The 27,641-nt window shown below is 38.9% G+C and overlaps 1 protein-coding gene across 1 annotated transcript in view; it reads right to left on the reverse strand.

The window, feature by feature from the left end:
• igdcc4 (immunoglobulin superfamily, DCC subclass, member 4) overlaps positions 1 to 27,641 on the reverse strand; it is a 101,725-nt gene that overhangs the window by 52,479 nt on the left and 21,605 nt on the right. Inside the window, 6 exon segments of the mRNA XM_069911475.1 lie at positions 84 to 248; positions 1,163 to 1,573; positions 5,898 to 6,053; positions 16,328 to 16,462; positions 24,894 to 25,027; positions 26,459 to 26,600. Of these exon segments, the coding sequence (XP_069767576.1) occupies positions 84 to 248; positions 1,163 to 1,573; positions 5,898 to 6,053; positions 16,328 to 16,462; positions 24,894 to 25,027; positions 26,459 to 26,600 (1,143 nt within the window).

Consider the following 27,641-nt stretch of genomic DNA (forward strand, 5'->3'; position numbering starts at 1 on the left):
GTACATTTATGAATGTTAAGAAACATTGACAGGTTCAAACTAATGGATTTCTGTAGAAATTTAAAAAATGCCCATTTTCTTACCATCTTCCATGGTTTTTACAACCACAGAATGTGAGGTCCTACTGGCACCAAGTTGAGAGTAGGCAACAACGTAAAAGGTATAGTTAGTATTCGGTTGTAAGTCTTTCACTTGAAGCTCTGTAGTGTCATTATTTACTGCAAACTGGTATTCAACATTGTTTGTACCTGCAGAATTGTATTAAATAACTAAGAACCAACCCATTGAAGAAGAATAAATATTGCAACACAAAAAAGCTGTACAAGCCACATGTCCAGATCAAGACCAAATTCAACATAAATGTGAAAAACAAAAATCTTTATGCTGTAATAACACCTCTTATCAGATTTGTTTTTGCCAAGTATATTTTAGACAGTGGAGGTAAAATTATTTGATCAATTACTTCTCCAATCTGAGTGCATATTAATCGATTTCTCCAAGGAGAGACATCATGTAGAAGAATGAAAGATTGAGAAATCTCATTGAGACAAACAATATTCTGCAGGGGTATAGACAGGATAAATAAATGCTGAGAGTCCAGTTGGAGAGCATAGTTTTAGGAATCAAGGTTATTTAGAAAAGACAGGACAAATGTAATGACTTGAAGGATTGCAAATTATTGGAGGGCACTTCCTGTGAAGGATGAAGATGCCTGTTCTTTGGAAGCCATTCAAAGGAAACGAATCAGATTAGTGCATTCTAAGGAAAGCAGAGGGTTGATTGTGAACTGGATGGGACCAGTTATGAACATTACAAATACTGAAGCAGGCTCAAAGGGGATGCGCAACCTACTTCTCTTTGTATTTCTTATGTTTCTAATTCAAAATACATCAGTTTAAAGTGCTGAAACTGCACAGCAGATCATCAATTTTATAAATCTTGGTGCATTTTCTTCTTAGTGTTCAATGACTTACTCCAAGAATGACTTGGACGACAACGGATTACTGAATTAAATTTCTACCACCACCCTCAAAATCCCCCAGAACAGTGTCTATTGAACCACTGCTCATCTGTTGGCTCCATGAAGAGTTAGCTCTATAGCCTGGATTACTTTGTGCATGGAGGCACTCATTCACAAACATAGCAAATGCACAGCACCTACCCTCTGCCTTTTGATAGTGAAGGGAGAATCCAATAATCTGCTCACTGTTGTACTCTGGACGCTCCCAGGATATTAATACTGATGTACTTGATAAAGGAGTGGCATGCACACTTTTAGGAGCACTGGGCAAACCCTCCCGAACTGTTACAGTTAGTTTGGCCGTAGTGCAAGCCATTCCAAGTCTATTTTCGGCAATACACTGGTAGTATGCAGCATCTTCCAGTCCAATCTGATTAATTACTAAACTGCCACTGCTCTGGATTTTTACTCTGCCAGTGGACAGGATATCCTTGCCATTTTTCAGCCAGCGAATTCTAGGGGGAGGTACCCCTTTGGCTTTGCAGACAAATCTTGCAGTGCTTGCACGTATCCGGGAGATTGTCTCAGGAAATTGTGTGATCATAGGTGGGGCTGGAAAAGTAAAGAGCTTCAGAAACTTGAAATTACAAACACTGTACCATCCTGGACATATGAAAATTCTTATTAAAATATCTAATGTCAAAAGAAAAACGACCACAAATGTAAAGAATCACGGAAGAAAATAGACAGTTTCACTTACAGTCGAAGTCCGAAACTCCGGACTGCTTGTGAATTGGGTCACTACGGATTTGCAGATATTATGGATTCTTGAGCAGTATTTTTAAAATTCAAACTTTTTTTTTCACACTATAAACCATACTGACCAAATTACATGCAGACATTTTTCTCTTGAATATATAATGTCATTTTCTCCCCTTTTTCCCCCTTCCAATTTATTCAAAGTTCAATCTATAAGATACATTAAACCCGTTAAACAATGTCGTCACTTAATAAAAATAAACAAGAAATTTTTGTCTTTTACTTTTATATATTGAGTCAGTTCATTTCGTTGTCTTCTCCTTGTCATTTTAGGTGGTGAATGTCCATGGTGGGATTTCTCTATTGTGTTTCAGGTACAGCTCCCATATTTGTTCGAATATTGTGATGTTTTTTCTTAAATTATATGTTATTTTTTCTAATGGAATACATTTATTCATTTCTATGTACCATTGCTGTATTCTCAAATTGTCTTCTAATTTCCAGGTTGACATAATACAGTATCTCTAAGGACATGGTCTTGGGGAAATTGATGGGATTGAAGGCAGATAAATCCCAAGGGCCTGATAATCTACATCCTAGGGTACTCAAGGAAGTGGCCATTCAGATAGCAGATGCTTTAAGAATTATTTTCCAGAACTGGATAGACTCAGGATCAGTACCCATGGATTGGAGAGTAACTAATGTTACCCCACTATTTAAAAAGGGGGGTAGAGAAAAAGCGGGGAATTATCGGCCTGTGAGCCTTACATCAGTAGAGGGCAAAATGATGGAATCCATTATTAAGGATGTAACAGCGGAGCATATGACTAGCAGAGAAGGGATTGGACGGAGTCAACATGGATTTACAAAAGATAAATCGTGCTTGACAAATCTATTGGAATAATAGATGGGGGAGAGCCAGTGGATGTGGTGTACCTGGACTTCCAAAAGGCTTTCGATAAGGTCCCGCATAAACGACTTGCTCCCAAAATCAAGGCTCATGGGATTGGGGGCAAAGTATTGATGTGGATTGAGAACTGGCTGGCAGGTAGAAGACAGAGAGTTGGGATAAATGGCTCGTTTTCTGAGTGGCAGGCGGTGACCAGTGGGGTACCACAGGGATCTGTACTGGGACCCCAGCTGTTCACAATTTACATTAATGATCTGGATGAGGGGATTGGATGTAATATCTCCAAATTTGCAGATGACACTAAGCTAGGAGGGGTTGTGTGCACGGAAGAGGGGGTCAGGAAGCTCCAGTGTGATTTGGATCAATTGAGGGATTGGGCAGATACATGGCAAATGCACTACAATGTGGATAAATGTGAGGTTATCCATTTTAGTAATACAAACCGGAGGGCAGATTACTATTTGAATGGCAATAGATTAAGAGATGGGGAAGTGCAGAGAGACATAGGGGTACTTGTACATCAGTCTCTGAAGACGAGCATGCAGGTACAGCAGGCGGTTAAAAAGGCAAATGGTATGTTGGCCTTCATATCAAGAGGGTTTGAGTATAGGAACAAGGATACCTTACTGCAGCTGTACAGGGCCTTGGTGAGACCCCACCTGGAGTATTGTGTGCAGTTTTGGTCACCTTATCTAAGGAAGGATGTTCTTGCAATGGAGGGAGTGCAGAGGCGATTCACCAGGCTGATACCTGGAATGGCAGGAATGACTTATGAGGAAAGATTGCGCAAATTGGGATTGTACTCCCTGGAGTTTAGAAGATTGAGAGGGGATCTCATAGAGACATATAAAATTCTGACAGGACTGGACAGAATGGATGCAAATGGGATGTTTCCAATGGTGGGGGAGTCCAGAACCCGGGGCCATGGTTTGAGAATAATAGGCAAACCATTTAGGACCGAGATGAGGAGGAATTTCTTGACCCAGAGGGTGGTGAATCTGTGGAATTCATTGCCACAGAGGGCAGTAGAGGCAGGTTCATTAAATATATTTAAGAGGGAATTAGATATATTTCTTCAGTATAAGGGTATTAAAGGTTACGGAGAGAAGGCGGGGACGGGGTACTGAACTTTAAGATCAGCCATGATCTCGTTGAATGGTGGAGCAGGCTCAAAGGGTCGAATGACCTACTCCTGCTCCTATCTTCTATGTTTCTATTTTTTTGCGACTGCTCGGGCTATCATAATAAATCTTTTTTGTGCTCATTCCAAATCGAGTCCAAATTCTTTATTTCTTATATTACTTTTAGAAAGAAGATCTCTGGGTTTTTTTGGTATATTGCTTTTTGTGATTTTATTTAATATCTGGTTTAGATCTTCCCAAAATTTTTTCACTTTCTCACATGTCCAAATTGCATGTGCAAACACAAGCAATTCGATACCTAGGTACGCAACTAAATAATCATCTCGGCCATCTATATAAACTAAATTATCAGCCATTAATGAAAAAATGACAAGACGACTTAGAGCACTGGAAAGACTTACCACTAACACTGATAGGAAGGATAAACTGTATTAAAATGAACATCTTCCCAAGGATATGTTCAATTTCAATCATTATCAATTCACCTAACAGAGAAATTCTTCAAGGAGCTAAAGAAAATAATAAGGAAATTCTTATGGAAAGGGGAGAAACCGAGGATAGCACTAGATAAATTAACAGAATGGTACAAACAAGGAGGCTTACAACTACCAAACTTTAAAAATTATTATAGAGCAGCACAATTAAGATACCTATCAGATTTTTATCAAACAAGGGAAAAACCAGATTGGACCAGATTAGAGCTAGATAAAATAGGGGAGAAGATACCTGAACATATACTCTATTAGTGGGATGAAAAGCTGGTGCAACATAGGAATTCACCAGTACTGCACCATCTGTTCAACATTTGGAAGAAGATTCACGTAGAAAGGAATAAAATAAATTATCAACTACCAAAATTAATATTGACACAAAATCAACTCATCCCTTTCACAATAAATAACCTTTCCTTCAGAGAATGGGAGAGAAAAGGGATCAAAAGAATAGAAAATTGTTTTTTGGGAAATAAATTATTATCTTTTGAACAAATGAAGGACAAATATCATACAATTCACGATACAAGGTTTGCATACCACCAACTGAAAACCTACTTGAAGGACAAATTGGGAAATTCTGAGGTTACCAGAAGGAAGCAATTTTGAATATGTGATGACAGACACAATGATAATTTAAAAATTTATAACAAACATGTACATCAAACTGCAAGAAAAGGAGAACGAGGAAACAAACTGTAACCCTAAACAAAAATGGGAACAAGATCTAAACATAAAGATAAAGAATGAAACATGGGAAAAGTTATGCTCCAGAACTATGAGAAATACAATAAATACGAGGTTACACATGATACAATATAACTGGTTAACACAGGCTAAACACCACGCCCCAAAAGTTAAATAAATGGGACCCAACAGTATCAGACAGATGTTTTTGCTGTAAAAAGGAAACGGGAACAACAATACATGCAATTTGGACATGTGAAAATACAAACTTCAGGAAGAATAAAGAGATGATGAGGTACATTTTGATAGTTTATTCATTAGAAAATACACCGTGCTTCATTTATCAAAATGAGCAGTTTTAAAGAAAAATAAAGTTAACAAGTGTGGTCGTTTGTTGCCACCGTAACCCACCCTAAACCTAACATGCATCTGTGTTGCTAACACATGCACACAAAAGCCCAGAAAATTAAAAACCTTAAGAGTTTTCAAAAATTCCAAAATTGCCGGGTGATCCGGCTTTCTGGACTTCTACTGTAATATGCTAGAAAAATTAAAATAATTTTCAGAAGAATTTACTATAACAAGGTCTGCTTGGTGTATACAAGTTAAACAATTTCTTTTTAACTTTTATATAATTAAAAAAAATGTTTTAAACTTTAGACAAAGAGCACAGTAACAAGCCATTTTGGCCCACGAGTCCATGCTGCCCAATCAATCTACAACCCCAGTATGCTTCCAACGTGGATGACCCACACAGACTCGCAGAGAATATGCCAATCGTGCCACCCGAAATATGTAGGCCTATTTTGAAACCTGAACTTTTATATAACTCAAATAAAATCATGTTTAATCTTGTACTTTTAACTATAACCTACTATTGCTTTATCATAACAGAAATCATACATGGTAACAAATATTTTAGCAGTTAAAGACAAAGGCATATGTACCAAGTACATGTAGCTCAGCTGCAGCTGTGGCAAACCGTCGAGTTCGTGGTTTGTTGGCACGACAGACATACACACCAGAGTGATATGGTTGGGTGCGAGCAATCATTAGGTTTGTTCTTCCAACAACAATGACATCAGTAGCAATTGGTTTACCATCTGCCGATAAAGCAAGACATTAAAAAAAATTGAACAGTTTAGTTTGGAATTCTCTTCAACATCAGAATGTTTATTTTGCTATTTTATTCATTTTTTTTGTTTCCATGGCAGTATTTAACACCTAACCCGTGATGACGCATTAAGTATTTGAAGGGAAACTGTCGACTTGAACCATTGCTGACCGAGTAAAGAAAGAGATTCAGGAGTTGAATTCAGTAATGAAACAATCGTGATACATTTCAGTCAAGATGGTGTGTGACTTGGAGAATAATATGGTGGTGTTTTCATTCCTCTAGTCAACTTGGAGTTTGAGAAATTCAGGTGGTGTAGCCTGAAGCAAGTAACTCCAATGCATTTTACAGATGGTGCACATTATTACCACACTGCAGAGCAGGGAATGATACCTTAAGACATTAGAGCAGAAATGGGATGGCTATTCAGCCCATCGAGTACCTTCTGGCTGAAGAAATTCCTCTGCACCTCTGTTCTAAGCAGACGCCTTTCAATCTTGAAGTGCTGCCTTCTTGTCTGAGACTCTCCCACCATGGAAAATAACCTTTAAATATCAACTCTCTCCATGCCTTTCAACATTCAAAATGCTTCAATGAGGTCCCCCCCCCCCCCCCCCCCCCGCCTTCTTCCAAATTTCAAGCAGAATGTTAGAGCAGATAGTAATGTGGAGGACCAGGAGAGTCATGCAAGGACCGCATGCAAAGACAGGTTTTTATAGGAAATAAATGGTCTCATATGCGAGGAGTTTTGTTGGTAAGGTAAATGAGCTTAGAGTGAGGATTGCCATGAGCTTAGAGTGAGGATTGCATTGTGGAATTATGACATTATTGTTATTAGTGAGACTTAGTTGCAGGAGTGGCAGCTCAGTGTTCCATTGTTTCAGAAAGGATAGAGGGCAAGGGAGGAATAGAGGTGTGGCATTGCTAGTCAGGGAAAGTATGACAGCTGTGCATAGACAGGACAGCAGTGAGGACTCACCCACAAAGGCCATATGGGTGGTGCTGAGAAATGGGAAGGGTATGAGCATCCTAATAGGGCTGTATTATAGACCACCCAATATTCTGAGAGAATTGGAGCAGCAAATCTGCAGTGAGATAGCAGACTGGTGTAAGAAACAGAAAATTATAATAGTAGATTTTGAACTTTCTGCACATAGACCGGGTCTCTCATACAGTAAAAGGACTGGATGGGTTGGAGTTTGTCAGATGTATACAGGAAAGTTTTCTGCATCAATATGCAGAGGTACCAACAAGAGAAGATGCAATACTTGATCTTTTAGGGAACCAGGCAGGTCAGGTGGCAGAAGTATGTGTTGGAGAGCATTTTGGTTCCAGTAAACCATAATTGAAACCATAGTTTCAAGTTAATTATGGAGAAGGATAGATCTGGTCCTTGAGCTGAGGTTCTGAATTGGAGAAAGGCCAATTTTGAGGAAATGAGGAAGGATCTCGGAAGAGTCAACTGGAATAAGTTATTTTCTAGCAAGGATGCATCCAGCAGGGGGAAGGCCTTCAAGGTTGAAATTTTGAGAGTGCAGAGATTGCATGTTCCTATCAGGAATATCGGCAAAGTTAACAGGCATAGGTAACCTTGGTTTTCAAGGGATATTGGAGAGCTGGTTAAAAAAGGAGGGGTTATATATGTGGTATAAGCAAAAAGAAACAAATGAGCTACTTGCAGAGCATAGAAAATGTAAGAGAGTGCTTAAGAAGGAAATTAATAAGGCAAAAAGAAGACATGAAGGTTTTTGGCAGATAATCTGAAGGAAAATCTAAAGGGTTTCTACAAGTATATTAAAAGTAAAAGGATACTAAGGTACAAAATTGGACCCCTAGAAAATCAAAGTGCTCAACTATGTGTGGAACCTCCCAAAATGGGGAGATGTTAAATAATTCTTGCATCGGTATTTAAGCAGGAAACTGGCATCATGATTAGTATGGAATAGAAACAAATAGAAGTGTCAAGGAACATATTGAGATTAAGGAGCAGGAGTTGCTTGCAATGAATTAAGGTAGACAAATCCCCTGGACCTTATATGATATTCCCCCACAACTTGAGGGAGACAAGTGCAGGGTCCCTGGCAGATTTATATTCAAATTGTCCTTTGCCACCAGGGGGAGGGGGGAGGTGCCAGAGGATTGGAGAGTAGCTCATGTTGTTCCACTGTTTAAGACAAGCTCCAAAAGTAAACCAGGAAATTTTTGGCCAGTGAGCCTGATGTCAGAAGTATGTAAATTATTTGAAGGATTTCTGAGAGATAGGATATATAGTTATTTGGACCGTCATCAGCTGATTAAAGACAGTCAGTATGGATTTATCCGTGGTAGATCATGTTTAACAAATCTTGTAGTTTTTTGAGGAAGTTACCAAGAAGGTTGATGAGGGAAAAGCTGTGGATGTTGTTTTTATGGACTTCAGTAAGGGCTTTGAAAAGGTTCCACAATGAGAGGTTGGTTCAGAAGGTTAGAACACTAGGTATACATAGAGTTTGCAAAATGGATTCAAAATTAGCTTGGTGGAAGAAAATAGAGAGTGGTGGTGGATGGTTGTTTCTCATACTAGAGGTCTGTGTCAAGTGGTGTGCCTCAGGGATCTGTATTGGGATCATTATTGCTAGATTAATGACCTATATAATGCACACTGGCATCACAGGGAAACCCCTGCTATGATCAGGGTGGGGGGGGGGGGGGGGGGGGAGAAACAGAGGGGTCACTGCTACAGGGCCCAGGGTAGAGTGGGGGGGGAAGAAGTCACTGCCACAAGGGGGAAGAAGTCGATGTCATGGGGGGAAAAAAAGAGGGGGTCACTGATGTGGGGGAGAAGGGGCTATTGCTGCAGTGGAGGGAGAGGAGAGGGGTCAGGAGCGACTGACAGCTGGTGGGGAGTGGGGGAGACTTACCGAGTGCCACAGCACTTAATGCATCATCGCGGAGGCAGGATCCCCCTTAAATCGCCTTTGCCCCATTAATCGCACCAGGGTCCCGGGAGGACTAACCAGGTGCTGCAGCTGAAAAGCACCTCGTGATTGGTAGGGCACTGAGGAGTGTGGTAGAACAGAGAAACCTGGGAATATAATTGCATAATTCCCTGAAAGTGGCATCATGGGTTGTAAAGAGAGCTTTTAGCATATTGGCCTTGTAAATGGTTATATTGTATATAAATAGGTCTTTAAAAGAGATAGATTATGGGGGTTTAGTGTAGGTCACTTCACAGAGTAACACTTCACAAAAGACATCTCATTTAAAATGTAAGACCTTTGCTGAAGCTAGATATTGAAGGTCTGGTTGGCTTTGCAAAATACAATAGAACTGCTTTGGAAAAAACTTCAAAAGGAGGTGCAAACTGGAACAAAGTCCGGACTCAAGTGCTGATAAGATGTTTCAAAGCTTGGGTTTGGAGGTTTTTGGTTTTACAGAGAAAGAGCAAGAGAGAAGGAGAGCGAGTGAGAGTAGAAGTTGAGGCTGCAAAATGGCAAGCTTGTTGAAAACCCCATTTTGAATATGGGGTGCGAGTTCTGAGTTCAGCTTGTTCAAAACCCTTGGTAATCCTTACAAGTGGAAATGGCTGGCTAGATTGTTTCTCCTGAAATAAGGGAAACAAGAATAATCCTGTGGTGACCTGGAAAAAGAGGTTATCATTTGGGAAAACCCATGACAGGGTAAGTTTCTTTGGCAAGACACTTAATTGGCTGATTGGAGTAAATGTTTGTGTGTGTGTTCAACAAGCAACAAATATGTCTGTGAAACCAACAAGACCTTCCTGAGTGGTAACCATTTAACTTTATGCACCAGAGCCTATTGAAGATACATAAATGTTAAATTCTGTGCACAGTGTTAGATACACATTACATACATGTGCACTTAGAATTAGAAGGGCATTAAGTTAGCTTAAGTTAATAGTAATAAGTAAGAAAGTTTGATCTTGTTTTTTTTAATGATTAAAGAAAATTAAAAGCACTTTTGTCTTGAATTTCTAGTGCTGGGTTTTGGAGTCCTCTGGGCTTACAACAGCCTTCCTAAATCAGAGTTGAGTGCGTTTCCGATTATTCAAAATCTTTAGGACTGGACCAATCTCGGATATTCGGGAATTTTCTCTAAAGCTGCCCATTAACATCAGGAGAATATTTGTATTGAGTATCAAGAGTTGGAATGTTAAGGTTGTATAAGACATTGGTGAGGCAAAATTTTGAGATTTGTGCAGTTTTTGACACCTAACTACAGGAAAGATATCAATAAGATAGAAAGAGTACATAAAAGATTGACTTGGATGTTGCCCAGACTTAAGGAACCGAGTTAAACAGGTTAGAACTTTATTCCCTGAAGCGTAGAAGAATGAGGGGAGATTGGAGAGAGATATTTAAAATTATGTGGGGGATAGGCAGAGTAATTGTACTTAGGTTTTTTCCACTGAGGGTAGGTGAGATACAAACCAGAGGACCTGGGTTAGGAGGGAAAGGGGAAAGGTTTAGGAGGAACATGAGGGGAAACTTCTTCATACAGAGTGGTTGGAGTGAGAAATGAGCTGTCAGCTGAAGTGGTGAATGCAGACTTAATTTTAACATTTAAGGAGAATTTAGACAATTACATGGATGAAAGAGGTGTGGAGGGCAGCACGACTAAGCAAAAAAAAATTGGTTTGGCACAGACTATAAGGGCTGAATAGGCCTTTTTCTATGCTGTAATGTTCTGTGGTTCTATCGACTTTGCCTATGCCTTCCAACATTGAAAATGAGTCAATGAGATCACCCCCCCACATTCTCTTAAATTCCAATGAGTAGCTGCCAGGAGCTGTCAAACGCACCTCATATGTTAACTCTTTAATTCCCAGAATCATCCTAATGAACCTCTTCTGAACCCTCTCCAACATCAGCACATCCCTTTTTATACTGCTCACAATACTCCAAGTGAGGTCTCACCAGTGCCTTGTAAAACCTCAATATCACATTACTGCTCTTAAATTCAATTCCTCTTGAAATCAATCCCAGCATTAGATTTGCCTTTTTCACCACTGGCTCAACATGCAAGTTTATCTTCAGACTGTCCTGCACAAGGAGACCTCTGCATCTGGGTATTTTCAATTTTCTCTCCATTTAAAAAAAGTGACTCCCCATTTTTTTTTCTAGTGAATGACCATACACTTTCTGACATTGTATTTCATTTGCCATTTCTCTGCTCATTCTCCTAATCTGTCCAAGACCTTCTGCAGCCTCCTCATTTCCTCAACACTACTTGCTCCTCCTCCTACCTTCATATCATCTCCAAACTTAGCCACAAAGTCATTCATTCCATAATTCAAATCATTAACATCCAACATAAAAGGAAGCGGCCCCAATATCAACCCCTGTGGAACACCACTGGCAAACAACTGGAAGATGATCCCTGTATTCCGACTCTCTGCTTCCTGCCAATCAGCCAATGATCTACCTACGCTACGATGCTTGTTGCTATACCAGGGTCTCTTATCTTGTTTAGTAGCTTCATGTGCGGCACCTTGTCAAAAGCCTTCTGAAAATTTAAATGCACAGCATCTCGTTTATCTAGCCTGCTTGTCACTTCTTCAAAAAATTCCATTAAGTTTGACAAGCAAGATTTTCCCTCAAGGAAACCAAGTTGGCTTTGGTCTATCTTCTCATGCATCTCCAAATACTCCACAACTTCATTCTTGACCATTGACTCCAATCTCCCAACCACTGATGTCAAGCAAACCAGCCTATAATTTCCATTCTGCTGCTTCCCTCCTTTCTTGAATAGTTGGATGACATTTGTGATTTTCCAGTTATCTGGGACCATACCAGATTTTATTGATTCTTGGAAGATCATTGCCAAAGCTTCCACAATCTCTATCACAACTTCTTTTAGAAGCCAAGGATACAATCCATCTGGTCCAGGAGACATCCACCCTTAGATCATTAAGCTTTCTGAGCACCTTCCCTGATAACCCTTTGACATCTGGCATAGTGAAGACTGATGCAAAATACTCATTTAGTTCCTCTGCCATCTCCTTGTCTCCCCTTATTATTTCTCTAGCATAATTTTATAGTGTTACTTTATCTATTCTCAGATAGCCTTTATACACTTGAAAAAGCTTTTTGTATCCTCCTTGATTATCATTTGCCAGCATAGTTTCATACTTCATTTTTTCCCTCCTTATGCTTATTGTTTCCTTCTGGAAACAAAAAAAAAATTCCCAGTCCTCATCTTCCCACTAATTTTTGCTTCCTTGTATCCCCTCTCTTTTGCTTTTTTTTGTCTTCTCTTGTCAGCCACAGATGTTACATTTTTCCATGTGAATATTTCCTCATTTTTTATATTTATTATCCTGCACCTTCCCCATTTCTTGGAGAAACTCCATCCATTGCTGCTCTGCCATCTTCCCTACGAGAACCCTCTTCCAATCTACTTTGGCTAGTTCTCCTCTCATGCCACTATAATTTGCTTTATTGAAATACTGACACATCTGACTTAGTGCGTATCTATTTGTTAAATCTCAAATTGAACAACCATATTGTGATCACTTACCATTCCCCCCACCCCCCCCCCCCCCTCACCCAATGGATCCCTTTCTCTCAGCACTTTAATGACCTTGGGTGTATCACACAACACCTCATCCAGTACATCTGATTCCCTCTTGGGCTCATCAACAAACTGCTCTAAAAAAACATACAATTTCAACAAATTCTCTCTGTTGAGATGCAGTCCCATCCTGGTTCTCCCACTCTACTTGCATGTAAAAATTCCTCTGGACTCCACAAAAATTACACCTAGAACACATTACAAAGATTTTGGATTTGGATTTATGTAATGTGTCTGTAAACTTCTGCTTCATTCTGTAAAATATTAACTGTTCACAAACTGTTAATATATTTTTTCTTTATTCTTTTGGGGGTTGATGAAGATTTTTTTTTAATTAATTTTCCACGTATGACATTCATCAGCGTCTGTTCTTTGATTTCATGATGTCATGTTCCTCAACAGATCCACCACAAACCAAATGCCCATCTCGAATGAGGTCAAGAACTGATGTTCTCAGATGTTCAACATCATCATCTTCACTGAAAGAAGGCCAAGAGACTTTGCACATGCCTTCAGTCTAAAAAGTTAAATGAAAACATGTTTCTCTCTGCTAAATGTGTAATTTTCCTAATGCTGTGACAAAACCCAAATCTGCACAGTGCCATCCTTCTTTAAACAATACACACTTCCTGCCACTGGAGGTCCCAAGAGAGCTTCCTACAATTGGCAGAGACGAACAGCTGTGCACTCTTCAGCTCAACATGCCCATGACAAGGAGATCATCCTGTTTCATCATTTGTTTTTGCCCATTATTGTTCATGACAATCCCCATTCCATTCAATGTTTTTCTATCATACCTGTGTAGTCTTAATTACTCATTTGGGACACAAATCTAATTGCATTTAGTTCCTTTAGAATATGCTATCAACCTCAGTGGCTTCAGGAAAGATCACCCCACACAGTTCTTCTAAGAACATAATAGGGAAAATCTACAATAATCAATTAGCATAACGCTATTACAGCGCCAGTGACCCAGTTCGAATCCAGCAGTCTGTAAAGAGTTTGTACATTTTCCCCATGTCTTCATGAGTTTCCTCCGGTTTTCTCCCTCCCTTCAAAATGTACGAGAGGGTTGGAAGTTAATTGGGTGAATTTGGGCACCACGGGCTCATGGCCTAAAGGGTCTTTTACCATGATGCATGTTTAAAATTTAAACCTAAATCTTTGGGATTTTCATTGTACTAGATCAGCAGATTTCATGGGCTATTACCCAATGTAAACTTACAGTACGGTGGCAGACCCTTCCGGCCCACAGGCCCATGTCACCCAATTACACCCAACTGACCAACAACCCCAGTACATTTTGTAGGATGGGAGGAAACCAGAGCCCCCATGAAAAATGTATGCAGACACGGGGAGAACGTACAAACTCCTTACAAATCCCAGTCCCGATAGCTGACACTTTAACAGCGTTATGCTAACCACTACCTCAACCATGCTGCTTTTCCATACAAACTTCTATTTCACTTTTTTTAAAAAAAAAACATGCGCCTCAGCAACATAATAGATTCTCATTTAATCCAATCAGTTTAAGGGAGCAGAAAATTTACAAGAATCCTGGCTCCCAAACTTCCCATAAACCTATCCATATTCCAGCTCCTAACTGCACATTCCACCTGCATTCTGGACCTCCACCTGATATTTTAGGCTGAATGAGCAAGATGTCACATCAACAGGATTTCTGAAGACTGCCATCCTGGATTATCATGTGTTTTGCTCCAATGCAAATAGCAATGGGTATTTAAGATATACAAATAATATGACTAGATTAAGTGGGAAGATACCAGTTGTCTTCCATGTGCCAGAAAATGCAACCTTCTGGTCATAATTTCTTTTGATTTGCAAAGTACATTATTGCAAACCTGCTAAATGGATAGAAATTACAGGGTGTGTTTTTTAAATACACACACAAGTTGTTAGAAAATCTGGTGAGCCATAATGCAGATTCATTTCCATTCAATGTAATGGGAGATAAACACATAAATAGTGTACCCCAAAACCAAAGGAATTTCCTTTGGATGAAGCAAAATATCACTCTTACTGTTGCTTCATCACAGATCCACACACCTGAACAGTCCTTCAATCATACATCCTTACATTCAACAATATTGACCATCTCTGTGACGAGAAATATTTTTTGGTGTTCAATGCAAAATTTTCCTTCACCTCAGTATCTCTTGCCCAGGTGCTTCAGTATTTCTAAGCATTACTTTCTTTATTCGGACTGTATCTACTGACTGAAAGATAAAGCTGCACAAGATCCAATGCTAGTATTTATGGTTGAAATGCTCTGACCTATTAAGCTGTTCTTTTCAGATAAATCCTTCATCACTATGACAAAATTAATGTTTCCCTTTAAACAGAGGTGGCTGTGCTGGCGACTTGAATAAAGTAGAACTATATGAGCTATGGAGCAAGTCGCTTTAAAAAGCTACTCAAGTGTTAATATTGAAGATACATTTCTATTCATAAATTATATATGACATATTTTAGATGGGTCATTCACTTTCAGTTGATCATTGGAAATTACTGCAGTTTGTTATTATTAATTATTAGGGCGGTGCGGCTGGCATCGTGGTTACGGAGCCAAGCAGTTATGGTTATCTATGTGAATATGAGAAAAAAACAATACAAATGACTGAGTAGTTATTCAAAATTGGTGCTAACTGGAGGATATTGATCAGAGCACTCAAAAAAATGGCTCTGATCTTTTTCATAGTCTATCTGTACATTAAAAGGGTTTGATTTAAACCATCTTCAAAATACTATGCTCCCGAATGCAGTAATCTGTGTGCTGTACTGAGAGGTGCAATGTTTTAGCATTGCAGATCTGCATTCAAAAATGCTAAATAAAGTTCTAAGAAATCGAGATGACAGCTTTAATTATTAATAGGAAACAAATAAATCTTCAGATGCTGTAATTGAAACAAAAAGAGAAATGATAGAAGAAAAGTTGTGTCGTGGTAAGTGCAATGCTATTACAACACCAATATGGGGGTTCAAAACCAGGGCAGTCTGTAAGGATGTCCTCCCTATGTCTGCGTGAATTTCTTTCGGGTGCTCCAGTTTCCTCCCACCCTTCAAAAAAAGTATGGGGTTGTAGGTTAATTGAGCAACACGGGCTCATGGCCGGAAGGGCCTGTCACGATGCTGTACAGTATGTCCAAATTAAAATTAAATTAAGTGAACCAGTCAACCAGCACCTGTGAGGAAAAGAAACGAGTTAACTTTTCTGATCAAAGACCCTTCATCAAAATCAGGAGAGAAAGCAATTTGGTGAAGATTGCAGAGAAATTGGGAAGGGCAGTGGGTGGAACCTCCCCCAACCTTCTCGACTACTTGGACCAATTTGCTTGCTCTTTCTCAGTTCCACTGTAGGTTTATTGACCCAAAATGGATTTCTCGTTCCACAAATGCTGAGTTTAGTATTTCTGTTTTTGTTTATTGATGACACTTTTATTGTAAACTGTTCTGAATGATATAGCTATTCTAAGTATAAATTAGCCATAGAAGGAATAAAACAGAGAAACCTTTAATTGTCAACAGAAGAGTAATGGGTTGTGAAATCAAAAATGTCCAGAAATAATGGTCTATCCCTTCCCCTCATTGTAATTAAAATACATACAATGTATCTTTGAAAACAAGCCTTAACTCACACTCACAGGATTATGCTTTTTCACTTTAACTCACCTTGCCGAATCCAAGAAACAAATGGTGTTGGATCAGCATACGCCATGCATTCCATGATGGCTGTTTGACCAGCTAGAACAGTAACATTCTTTGGTTGAGCAATGATGACAACATCTCCAGGTACTGATTTAAATGCTAAAAAGATAAATGGGCATGAGAAAAATTATTTAAAAAATTTCCCCAAGTTCATTAGTCAAAACATATTGTAACCAACAGAGTAGATGAAAATTGAGTAAAAGCATTTCATCAAAAATTCACACAATGCAAAATTTGTTTGAAGACATTTAAATTGCATTTTAACAAGCATTCAAACTGTTTGAATGGCCCAATGAGTTTCATTTATTGCTCACCTCTCATAGCCTTACAACTTGAAAATCGTAAAATCCTCTATAAAAGATCACTTCCAGTGTTTGTCCCAGGTCAGGTCATTGGAAATATTTATTGCTAAGAACTTCAGAATCAGAATTTATTGCCATGAACAAGTCATGAAATTTGGTGTTTTGCGGCAGCGTCACAGAGCAAACGTTCACATCTTACAATAAATATAAAAATAAATAAAAATAACAGTGCATGAAAAGTAAGGCAGTGTCTTTGGTTCATTGATCATTCAGGAATCTGGTGGCAGCAGGGAAGAAGCCGTCCTTGTGCTGCTGAGGGCTTGTCTTTAGGCTCTTGTACCCTTTCCCTCCAATGGTAACAGAGCGAAGAGGGCATAGTCTGGGTGGTTGGGGTCTTTGAGGATAAAGGCGACATCTACACCATCTCATGTCCATGTCCTTGATGGAGTGAACTCTGGTGCCAGTGATGTCAAAGGCAAAGTTAATAACACTCTGAACTTTTTTCTTGTCCTGAGATTTGGCTCCTCCATTCCAGACAGTGACTTGAAGCTATCTACTCTCTCAATGTCAGTGCCTTTTTTTCCCCTTCTCTTGAAATCAATTATGATCTTCATCTTGTTGATGTTACCTTGGCATCCATCCTCCTACTAGATTCATTCCTTGATACACACAGGAGACTGCAGATGCTAACATCTGAAGCCACAGCAGGTTTTGCAATATTAATGGGAGAATAAGAATTATTTTGGGCAGGATCTCCTTCATCAAGACTAAGATAAATGCACAGGTTGGATAGAGGAAATAACTGATTCAGGTTGGGTTGAAGGATGGTGGACAGAGCCAGTTGATTGGCAAATGCCAAAGGGTGAAGCAGAGTGAAGAAGTGATGAGCAGAGACAAAGTCTGGCAGTGCCTGAACCTGATGAGATATGATGACAGTGATATCATAAGAGCTGCTGGGAAGAGCTATTAGGGAAAGACAAATGGGATGAGATCTCCCCGAGGCTGGGGGGGGGAGGGGGGAGAAATCTGGGCAGACAAGGATGGAACCAGAGACAGGGGGACAGAGAGAGATGTAGACTGGATGGGAAAAGGGTCAAAAATAGGACAGGGAAGAAGGGGACAAAGAGAAGTAGCTTGGAAAAAGAGGGGACTCATGACCTGAAATCGGAAAATTCATAACCATAGAACATTACACCCCAGAAACGGGGTCGTTCAGCCCTTGTTGTCTGTGCTGAACCAATTTTTATTTTGCCGAGTCCCACTGGTCTGCACACAGTCCATAGCTCTCCATATTGCTGTCCAAATTCCTTATAGATATCAAAATCGAGCCCACATTCACTACTTCAGCTGTCACAGGCAAAACCCTCACCACTATTGGGTACATCAACAGAGAATGCTGCCATTGGAGGGCAGGAGTAATCATCAAAGATTCTCATCTCCCAGAACTGTTCTCACTGCTGCCACCAGGAAAGAGGTAAAGGTGCGACGAGACTTTCTCCACCAGGTTCAGGAACAGCTGCTAACCCTCCACTATCAAACTCCTCAACAAACTCAATCAGGGACTCATTTAAGGACCCTTGTGCAGTTTATTGATTTTCTTTCTGCTATCTCTGTATTGCAAAGTTTATTTACAGTTCTTGTTTTATTTACATGTTTTACACTGTGTAGGTTTTTTTAGCACTACCAATTAGTGGTAATTCTACCACACCCACAGGAAAAAGGAATCTCAGGGTTGTATATGTACTCTTGACAATAAATCTGAATCTAAGCTTGTTCTACATTCCCACCTCATGACCCCCTAAACGTTTTCCCCTTTCACTCTTAACCCATGTATCTTACCTACCCTCAGAGGAAAAAGCCCATCGACATTTACTCTGTCCACCCTCCTCATAATTTTAAATACGTCGATCAAATCTCCCCTCATTTTTCTATGCTCCAGGGAATCAAGTCCTAACCTGTTTAACCTTTCCCTGTAACTCAGTTCCTTAAGTTCAGGCAGCATCCAAGTCAATCTTCTCTGCACTCTATCTATCTTATTGAGATCTTTCCTGTAGTTAGGTGACCAAAACTGCACACAATCCTCCAAATTTGGCCTCACCAATGTCTTGTACAACTTGACCATAATATCAAAACTCCTGTACTCAATACAGTTCATTTCCAATGAGCTGAGAACCGATAAACCAAAATTATGAATATCCAAAAGTTTATTTTTGGGTGAATCATAATGTCACAACATGAAAAAATTTGAAAATAATTGACCAACTGTGCTACAGGGCATCAGTTTTACAAAGGAGACATTTATCCACAGGTTACACACTGAAGGAAAGGATAACACTGATTATTTATTTATACATTGTCATTTGTTTTGCCATGGGTTATTGTGCCATTCTCAGAATTTGAATTGAATACCATGCTCTCTCCCTGCTCGCCTGCCCGAGGTGCGCTCGCTCTCTCCTCACCTGAGCCGCTCCCTCTATCAATTAAATTGCAGCAAGGTTGCTGAAATTCTGCTGCAGGACAATCGCTATGCAATCTCCTACCACTTACAAGTGAGGTGAGACGTCGGGCTCCTGGGCAGGAGCAGGGACCTCGGGCAGGATTGGTGACAGTGGTGGGGAGGTGTCAGTGATCAACAACAGCCAATACAAGTATTTTCCTGATGCTACTGGGCTGGTTTAGAGAAAATTCCCAAATAACTGAAAAATCCACTTAACTGAGCGGTCTGGTCCCAAGGATTTCGGTTAATCAGAAACATACTGTATTTTGATTTATAAAGGCCAATATACCAAAATCTCTCTTTACAACCTGATCCACCTGTGACGCTACTTTCAGGGAATTATGTATTTGTATTTGTATTCTGTTCCACCACACTCCTCAACGTGTATGTCCTTTCTTGGTTGATCTTTCCAAACTGCAACACCTCATACTTGTCTGCATTAAATTCTATCTGCCATTTTTTAAGCTCTTGAAAACCAAAATACCTCTGCAAGCTTTAAAAACCTTCCTCACTGTCCACAACGCCTCTAATCTTAGTGTCATCTATAAACTTGCTGATCCAATTTACCTCATTATCATCCTGATCATTGATAGAGATGAAAAACAATAATGGTCCCAGCACCAATCACCAAGGCACACCACTAGTCACAGGCCTCCAGTCTGAGACGCAATCATTCACCACTACTCTCTACCTTCTCCCACCCGATCAGCCATTGTTGAATCCAATTCACTACTTCACCATGAATACCTTGTCTCTGAACCTTCCTGACTAACCTCCCATGTGAGACCTGTGGAAAGTCAAAGTCCTTCCCAAGTCCATGTAGACAACATCCATAGCCCTTCCTTCATCAACATTCCTGGTGATCTCCTTGAAAAAATACAAGATTAACCTACCTCACACAAACCCATGTGGACTATCCCATTAATTGTCTATGTGAACTCTTAGAACACATTCCCAAAATTTACCTACTACTGATGTCAGGCTTACTGGCCTATAATTTCCAGGGTTACTTTTGGAGCCTTTTTTTAAACAAAGGAACAATGTGAGCAATCCTTTGCCACCACACCCGTGGCCAAGGACATTTTATATATTTCTGTCAGAGTCCCTGCAATTTCTACACTAATATCCCTCAAGGTCTGAATTAATATCTTGTCAGGCTTGGGGATTTATCTACCCTTGTTTGCTTTAAGACAGTAAACACTTCCTCTTCTTTAATCTGTATAGATCCCATGACCTCAGCTTGTTTTCCTTACTTCCCACAGCTCTGTGCCAGTTTTCTGAGTTAATACTGATGAAAAAATAACATCTCCCCAATCTCTTTGTTCCTACAAAGCTGACCACTCTAATCTTCAAGGGGACCAATTTTGTCCCTTTCTATCCATTTAATCTTAATATACCTGTAAAAACCCATAGGATTTTCCTTCACATGGTCTGGAAAGCAACCTCGTCTTGTTTTAGCCTTCTTAATTTTGTTTTAGATGATTTTTTTTGTTTATTTATACTCCTCAAGTACCTAATGTTCTCCAAGTTGCCTATATCTGCTATACATCTCTTTCTTCTTCTGAACCAGATCCTCAATATCCCTCAAAAACCAAATTTCTCTGCACCTGCTAACCTTGTCTTTAATCCTGACAGGAATATATAAACTCTGTTCTCTCAAAATTTCACCTTCCAACTTTTTGGTTTGTTTCTCCAGTTTACGTTCCTCTTTGTGGGAGATTAAAAAGATCACTGAATACCAAGTGTTCCATCCCAAATGGGACCTTTCACATTTTGCTATCTTACATTTCACTTTCAGCTCTAGCCTCTTGTATTTGTTGTTCACTTGTTTCTTTATTTTCAGCCTTTCACTGGTAATCCAATTTGGTTTCTGGCATATAACCTAAAGTACAAAGCTCTGCTTCGAAATACTCACTTTGAAAGCAATATCCATACTTTCACTTGTGTTATTTTCAAAATTGGATAGGTTAATTATCAGAAAATCAGTACTCTTATCTCAAATGATTGGCCTTGGTTAGGAATCAATTAAGTGGCAATGAAAGCAGATATGTTGAGGCTGCAACATGTAGCTCTTTGCTTTTACAGAAGAAAAAAAAGCCACTGTTAAGGTTGTGAAAAAATTTCCTTTATCCTAATCCACATCTCTCCTGACACTGCAAGTACTATACGTGGACATGGTGTTTGCTCTCAGCACCCAACAATGCAGTCGAGTAAGATTCTACACATTTATGCCAGATTAACAATAATCAAAATGCAAATTAAGGATATTATCAAAAAATATCAAGAAATAATTATTCCAATGATGGGGTGCATCCAATACCAATGGATTTCTTCTAATAAAGAGGTGCATGAATTATAGCTATTTAAGATCTTTTCAAGCAACATTTACAAGACCAGAGCTGTATCTTAACAAAAATAATCTAAATTGTTGGAGGATCATGTGGCTAAAGACTATTGGTTGAGGATCTAGACCTCATCTTGCATTTCTTTGAACTTGTTTTTGCATTGCATTGTACACTCTTTCATTTGATATCTTACTCATGAATGCACAGTATTTTGAATCCAATGCAATCCACACATTTGACAACACCATTATTGTTGGCCACATAACGGGAAATTATGAGCCAGAATAAAAGATAGAGATTGAGGTGCCAGAACAACAATCTTGCTCAGAAAGACCAAGGAGCTCATTGTGGACTTTAAGAACTCAAGGTCAAGGGACCACACATCTCCTTTCACTCATGAGATGGCAGTGCAGGAGGTTAATACCTTCATCTTTCTTTTACACTTCTCAGAACACATTAATGTAATAATGAAGATGGTATACCAACACCTCCACTTTCTAATAAGTCTGAGGAGAGTTGGCATGTCATTGAAACTCTATCAAACCTCGACTGGTGCATTGTGGAAAGTATAATGACTGGTTGTGTCACAGCCTAGATTGTAAATTGGAATGCCTGGGAATGCAGAAGGCTGCAGCAATCAGCAAACCTAGCCAATTTCCTCATGGGCACTGACCTTCTGAATGTTACAAGGACTCAAAAGCAATAGAAATGCACCAAGACAATGGCTACTTAAACAAAACTGGTTTTATTTTCTTAATACATAATAATATCAGTACTTAACTTAATACTATCAAATTAATTTAATCTAATTTAACTCACTTCTAATTCAAAGCTCAAGTGTATGTTTATGTGTTCAGTTAAGTTATTTTTCACCGTACTGTGCACAGAATTGAACAGATATTATATTCGTAAGACTCTGGTGTTTTAACTTAAGTTGTTACCACTCAGGAATGTCTTTGTCTGTTTCAGAGATATTCGTTGTTCATTGGACACACAAACTAATCTCCTTCAATCAGCAACTTAAGTGTCTTCGTGAAGAAACTTTCCCCCTCTTGGGTTTTTCCCAAAAGATAACCTCTTGTTCCAGGTTACCACAAGGAATACTTCTTTTTCCCCAGGAATAATACAATAACCAGCCACAGCCTCTGCAATTGACTACAGAGATTTAGAACAGGCTGAACTCAGAACTCAAAACTCGCCTTGAAATGGAGTTTTGCATCAGGTCTGCCAACTTGCAGTCTTCACCACAAACTCTGCAGAATACTCCTCAGAGTCTCTCTCTCTCTCTCTCTCTCTCTCCCCCCCCCCACCAAAACAATGGATGTTTTTTTCTCTGATTGCAAAACCATGTGGCCCCTCTTAGGACAACAAACTTCAACCAGAAATTTTGAATTCTGGCACCAGTAGAGCAGCCAAAAGATTTCTCAGTTCTTGAGCCTGGACACTGTTCAAACATGCTGGTCCATTAATACCTACTTGTGAAACTCTCACAAGGACTTCCCATTGTCTCTGCAAAGCCAACTGTAGACACTAAGTCCACCCTTGCATAGCAAATAAGATGCATGTTGGTGAAATGTGACTTAATAACTAAACCTCACAATCTTACCCTTTCAAGAAATATTTTATCATAATTTTATTAACATACTTCGTAACAGAAAGTATCAATGGGAAGAACTGCCAACATCATAATGTACCACCATCACCCTGGCCAAAATCTCTTCTTAATGCATCCTTCAGGTAGAAAGTACAGAAGCCTGAAGCCCAGCACTTCCAAACCACGAATGACCCCAGGGTCACCAAAATATCTGTTTGAACAACTGAAACATCATTTATTTTTCCCTCGCACTATCTGCAACTTTGAATATTTATTTATACATTTTTGGATAATCATCTTTTTTTCTAGCTTCCATTTGTGGAAATTTATTTATGACTGCGGTATATGCACCCGAAGCAAGCAAGAATTTTGGTGCATATGAACATTGTACTTGTATAGATGACAATAAACTCACATTGATCATTCCAACATGACTGTCAGATGGACATCACAATTTCATTGCCCTCATCATAGATGGCCACAAAAATTAAATTTATCGTTGGAGTAGCACAATACATTTTCCATATTGCAATAAATATGAAACAATTCTTCAAGTTAGTTGACACTTAATTTTTAAAAAAATAATTTAATTTAAACATACATCATGGAAACAAGCCCTTTCGGCTCACGAGCCCATGCTGCCCAAAGACACCCAATTAACGTACAAATCTTAGAACATTTTGAACGATGGGAGAAAACCTGAACACCCAGAGGAAACCCATGCAGACACGGGAAGAAAGTAGGTATCAACTAAAAAATATCCTGATAACAATGAAAGTAGATTTTTACCTGTTGCAATGATCTCATGAAATTAATTCAATGTCATATTCAATTTTAAAAGCGGAATAAATCTCTGTTTCTTCAAAATAATTAATGTACAGGAGAATGAATAAAGACTGCATCTGTAGCTTACATAGATTTGATAATAGTTTTGACAAGGTCTCACATGAGATACAGGTCAAAAAGTAAAAGTTTATTGAAAATACACTTCATTACAGTACAACTCTGATTTATCTGAAATCAGATTCTCAGAAATCCTCAGTTATCTTCAAAAATTTCCAATAATGAGGATATCCAAATCAAACCTGAAATTCTCATTTATCCAACATTTTTTCCAGAGCCAAACTGATCGGAGTCTCAGAGGGGAAGTGTTGATTGGCGGCAGCCAGCAATTTTTGATGAGAATTAAACATTATTTTAATGCTTTAAAATCCTTTCCTTATAGTTTGTTGTTGTTTAAACACTGTTACAAGTGATTTGCTGTTGCTACTGGGCTGCTTTTAAAAAAATTTAACCGGTATAGGCCTCGTCCCGACTATTTTGGATACTTGGAGTTGTATTTCCATTTAGTTTAAATTGATGAGTGACATGCAAAATAATCTAACGGTATTTGGATACAGACATGAGCATCCAAAATTTCCACAATGTGAAAATGACTGGAAAAAACTCAACTTGCTGATGAAGGAGGATGCACATGAAAATGTTAAACGAGATTAGCATAAAACCATCACCAATTCTGTCACTTTCTGGCATCTATCATTTCCCCTGAGCTTAACTAGACTAGCCATATTAACAACATAGTTACATACCCTGACAGAGGGGAGATATTCCAGGGCCAAAAATCACTTTTATTGGATTAAACTGTTTATTCCTTACACTGATACAGTTTAAATCTGGTATTTACATTGCAATGAAAAAGTAAAATAGTTTCCAGAAGCTATTGTTAGAAACCAGCTTCAGAATAAATGTACTTTAAATTGATTTCATGCTTGTAAGCCTTGTGTCATATTACCTTGTAACACAGTGAGAGTAGCAGTCTGACTGTAGCGTGTCCGAACTACATTTGTGGCCACACAGCGGAATACTCCCGCATCACTTCCTTGCACGTCAACAATTTGCAGAATTCCATTTGGGAGAACTAGATATCTGAAAAACAAATCCAATATTGCTTTGATATCTAAAATCCAAATGAAGTAATTTTATTATGTACCATGCTATTTAAATGTTCAAAATACCGAGATGGCGCAAATGTTCGTATAGTTTCAACCCATCCTTATTTCTTAAATACAAAACAGGTCTTGATGAAACAAAACTTTAAAATTAACATTTAAATAAGTGATCAAATGTTATAATCTCAATTGCACTAAAAATGTTAAATTATATCGTATCTGAAATCAGATCGAGTTCATGACCTTCTCAGGAAGATGAGTGAGCAGCCAGATATCGTGGTCCATGTAGGTTGGGACCAATTACGCACTTAAGAAGGGTGAGGATGTCCTGCAAGGAGAGTTCAGTGAGGCACTAGGTTGAAGGATGGGACCTCTTGAGTTGTGATCTCAGGATTGCTACCTGTGCCTCATGCTAGTGAGGTTAGAAATAGGAGGGTAATGCAGCTTAACATGTGGCTAAACACATGGTGCAGGAGGAAGAGCTTCAGGCTTCTAGAGCATTGGGCTGTCTTCCAGGGAAGGTGGGACCTGCTCCAAATAGACAGTTTTCATCTGAACCAGAAGGGGACTAATAGCTTTGAAATAAAAGTATGAGACAGTAAGTTGCAGATGATACAAAGATTGGAAGTGTTGTGGATAGTGTTGAAGACTGTCGCAAGTTATAGACAGGATGCAGAGTTGGGCAGAAAAGTGGAAGATGGAGTTCAATCTCGATACCATATATGCTGTAGTACCAGATGATTTGATAATAGTTTTGTCCTATTCATGTATAGGACAACCCCAAAATTTCCACGAAAAATGTTGGCTTTGAGCAATTCCCTTTGTATAAGACAGACCCACCCCACAAAAATCTGGCACTTGCCGCTGACCAGTAGATGCTGTTAAAAGCAAATCACAATATTTTAATAATAAATGTCCCTGTAAAATATTTTGATTTTATTTGGATATTTCAAAATCAAAAATCACCAACAACCTCACTTCCCTATCAATAGCATTCCTGGCCTTCTGAAGGTTAGCAGCCTACACTTTCAGTTGTCTGGTTCTATTCGTTCAAAACTGGTTGAAATGAATGCAATGTTTGTAATGGAGAAGAAAGCGAGGAAAGGCATATTGCATTCTACCCAAGTCTTTGGAGTCAGATTCACTTTTCCTAGCCTGAAGAAAATAGTGGTGACATCCAAGGAATGGTTTACCCATGGCCAGTATGAGGAGAAAGCAAAGTCCGACACTGTGGTGAGGTGAATCCCTCTGAGCAGAGGGATTGGCCACTGGCAAAGCTAGAACTGGGAAAAATCGACTGCTACAATTCTACAACAGTGCAAAGAATGATGAGATAGATATGCAAGGTGACTTCTTACAGCGAAATTGATATCAACATGGGTGAACAGTGTTAATTATGAATGCTTACCTTACGTGATTTGAGATAGTTGACTGGTTCTTCTCCCATGTGATAACTGGATATGGGAGTCCATTAATTGCACACTCAAAGCGGGCAGTTGTTTTCTCCTCCACTCTCTGTGACTCTGGCTGGTGATGAAATTGTGGCAAAGCTGTAAAAACATCAATTTCATCTGAATGCAACAAGATAAAAATTAAAGTGGCCCCAATCATCAATCAATGAGCTAAGCATCTACTTGGGGAATTGAAATAAAGCCTCAGAAAGTGTTGATGTCAGCCACATGAAGTTACAATTAAAATGCATCGGAATAGACTTGTTTTCATGAAATTTGCCATCTTACACGAAACTCGAATATTGGCACGTATCAGCAGAGACCGAGTACTGCAGCACCAGGGGTGAAGAGGGTGACAATATGCAGCCACAGGAGTGCTGTGAATCGGTGGACTAGATCATATTCAAGAAGATTTCTTTTTTGAAAAGTTTATTTTTTCCAATTGCACCAATGACAAACATTGCATATTTACCCATAATCATGCAAAGTAATAAAACAATGCAAAATGATGCATAATGTTATATTTTATCCCCCTACCCTCCCCCCCAAAAAAGTACAAAACAAAGAAACTCGATCTGAATTTATCATATTTCATTCAGTCATTAATTAAATTTCAAATTTGCAAAAATGATCTTGAACCTCTAAGTTAGATAGGGTGGGTTCGAACAGGAGTAGCGAATGCTACTCCCCCAATTCATAATATTTTTTGTCAAGTTTGTCTTATATCTCTCTCTACTTTATATGTTTGTATTTCATTAAATTTCACTTTTTTTTAAAAATTCCAATACTCTTCACTTATCATCATTCACTCATTATGTAATTCTTTTTCCAATCTTATTATTTATTTAATTATTTCTCTTTCCTGTTGGATAACTTCACACTGTTTAACTTACTATTTTATTTGCCCTCTTAAATAAGCCTTCAGAATCCCAAATAACAATGAAATCCAGATATGGTTTCCAAATCTTATAAAATTTTACTGGTTGATTCTGTAAATTATACATTATTTTCTCTAACAGTATACAATTTTGCAATTCCACTTGCCATCGACTCACCCTTACATTATTGTCTAATTTCCACGTTACCAGCAGACATTTCTTTGCTACTGCGATTGCTACACTGAGAAACATCCTCTGGTAA

The sequence above is a fragment of the Narcine bancroftii genome, chromosome 14, assembly GCF_036971445.1.
Source record: "Narcine bancroftii isolate sNarBan1 chromosome 14, sNarBan1.hap1, whole genome shotgun sequence".
NCBI classification, from domain to species: Eukaryota; Metazoa; Chordata; class Chondrichthyes; order Torpediniformes; family Narcinidae; genus Narcine; species Narcine bancroftii.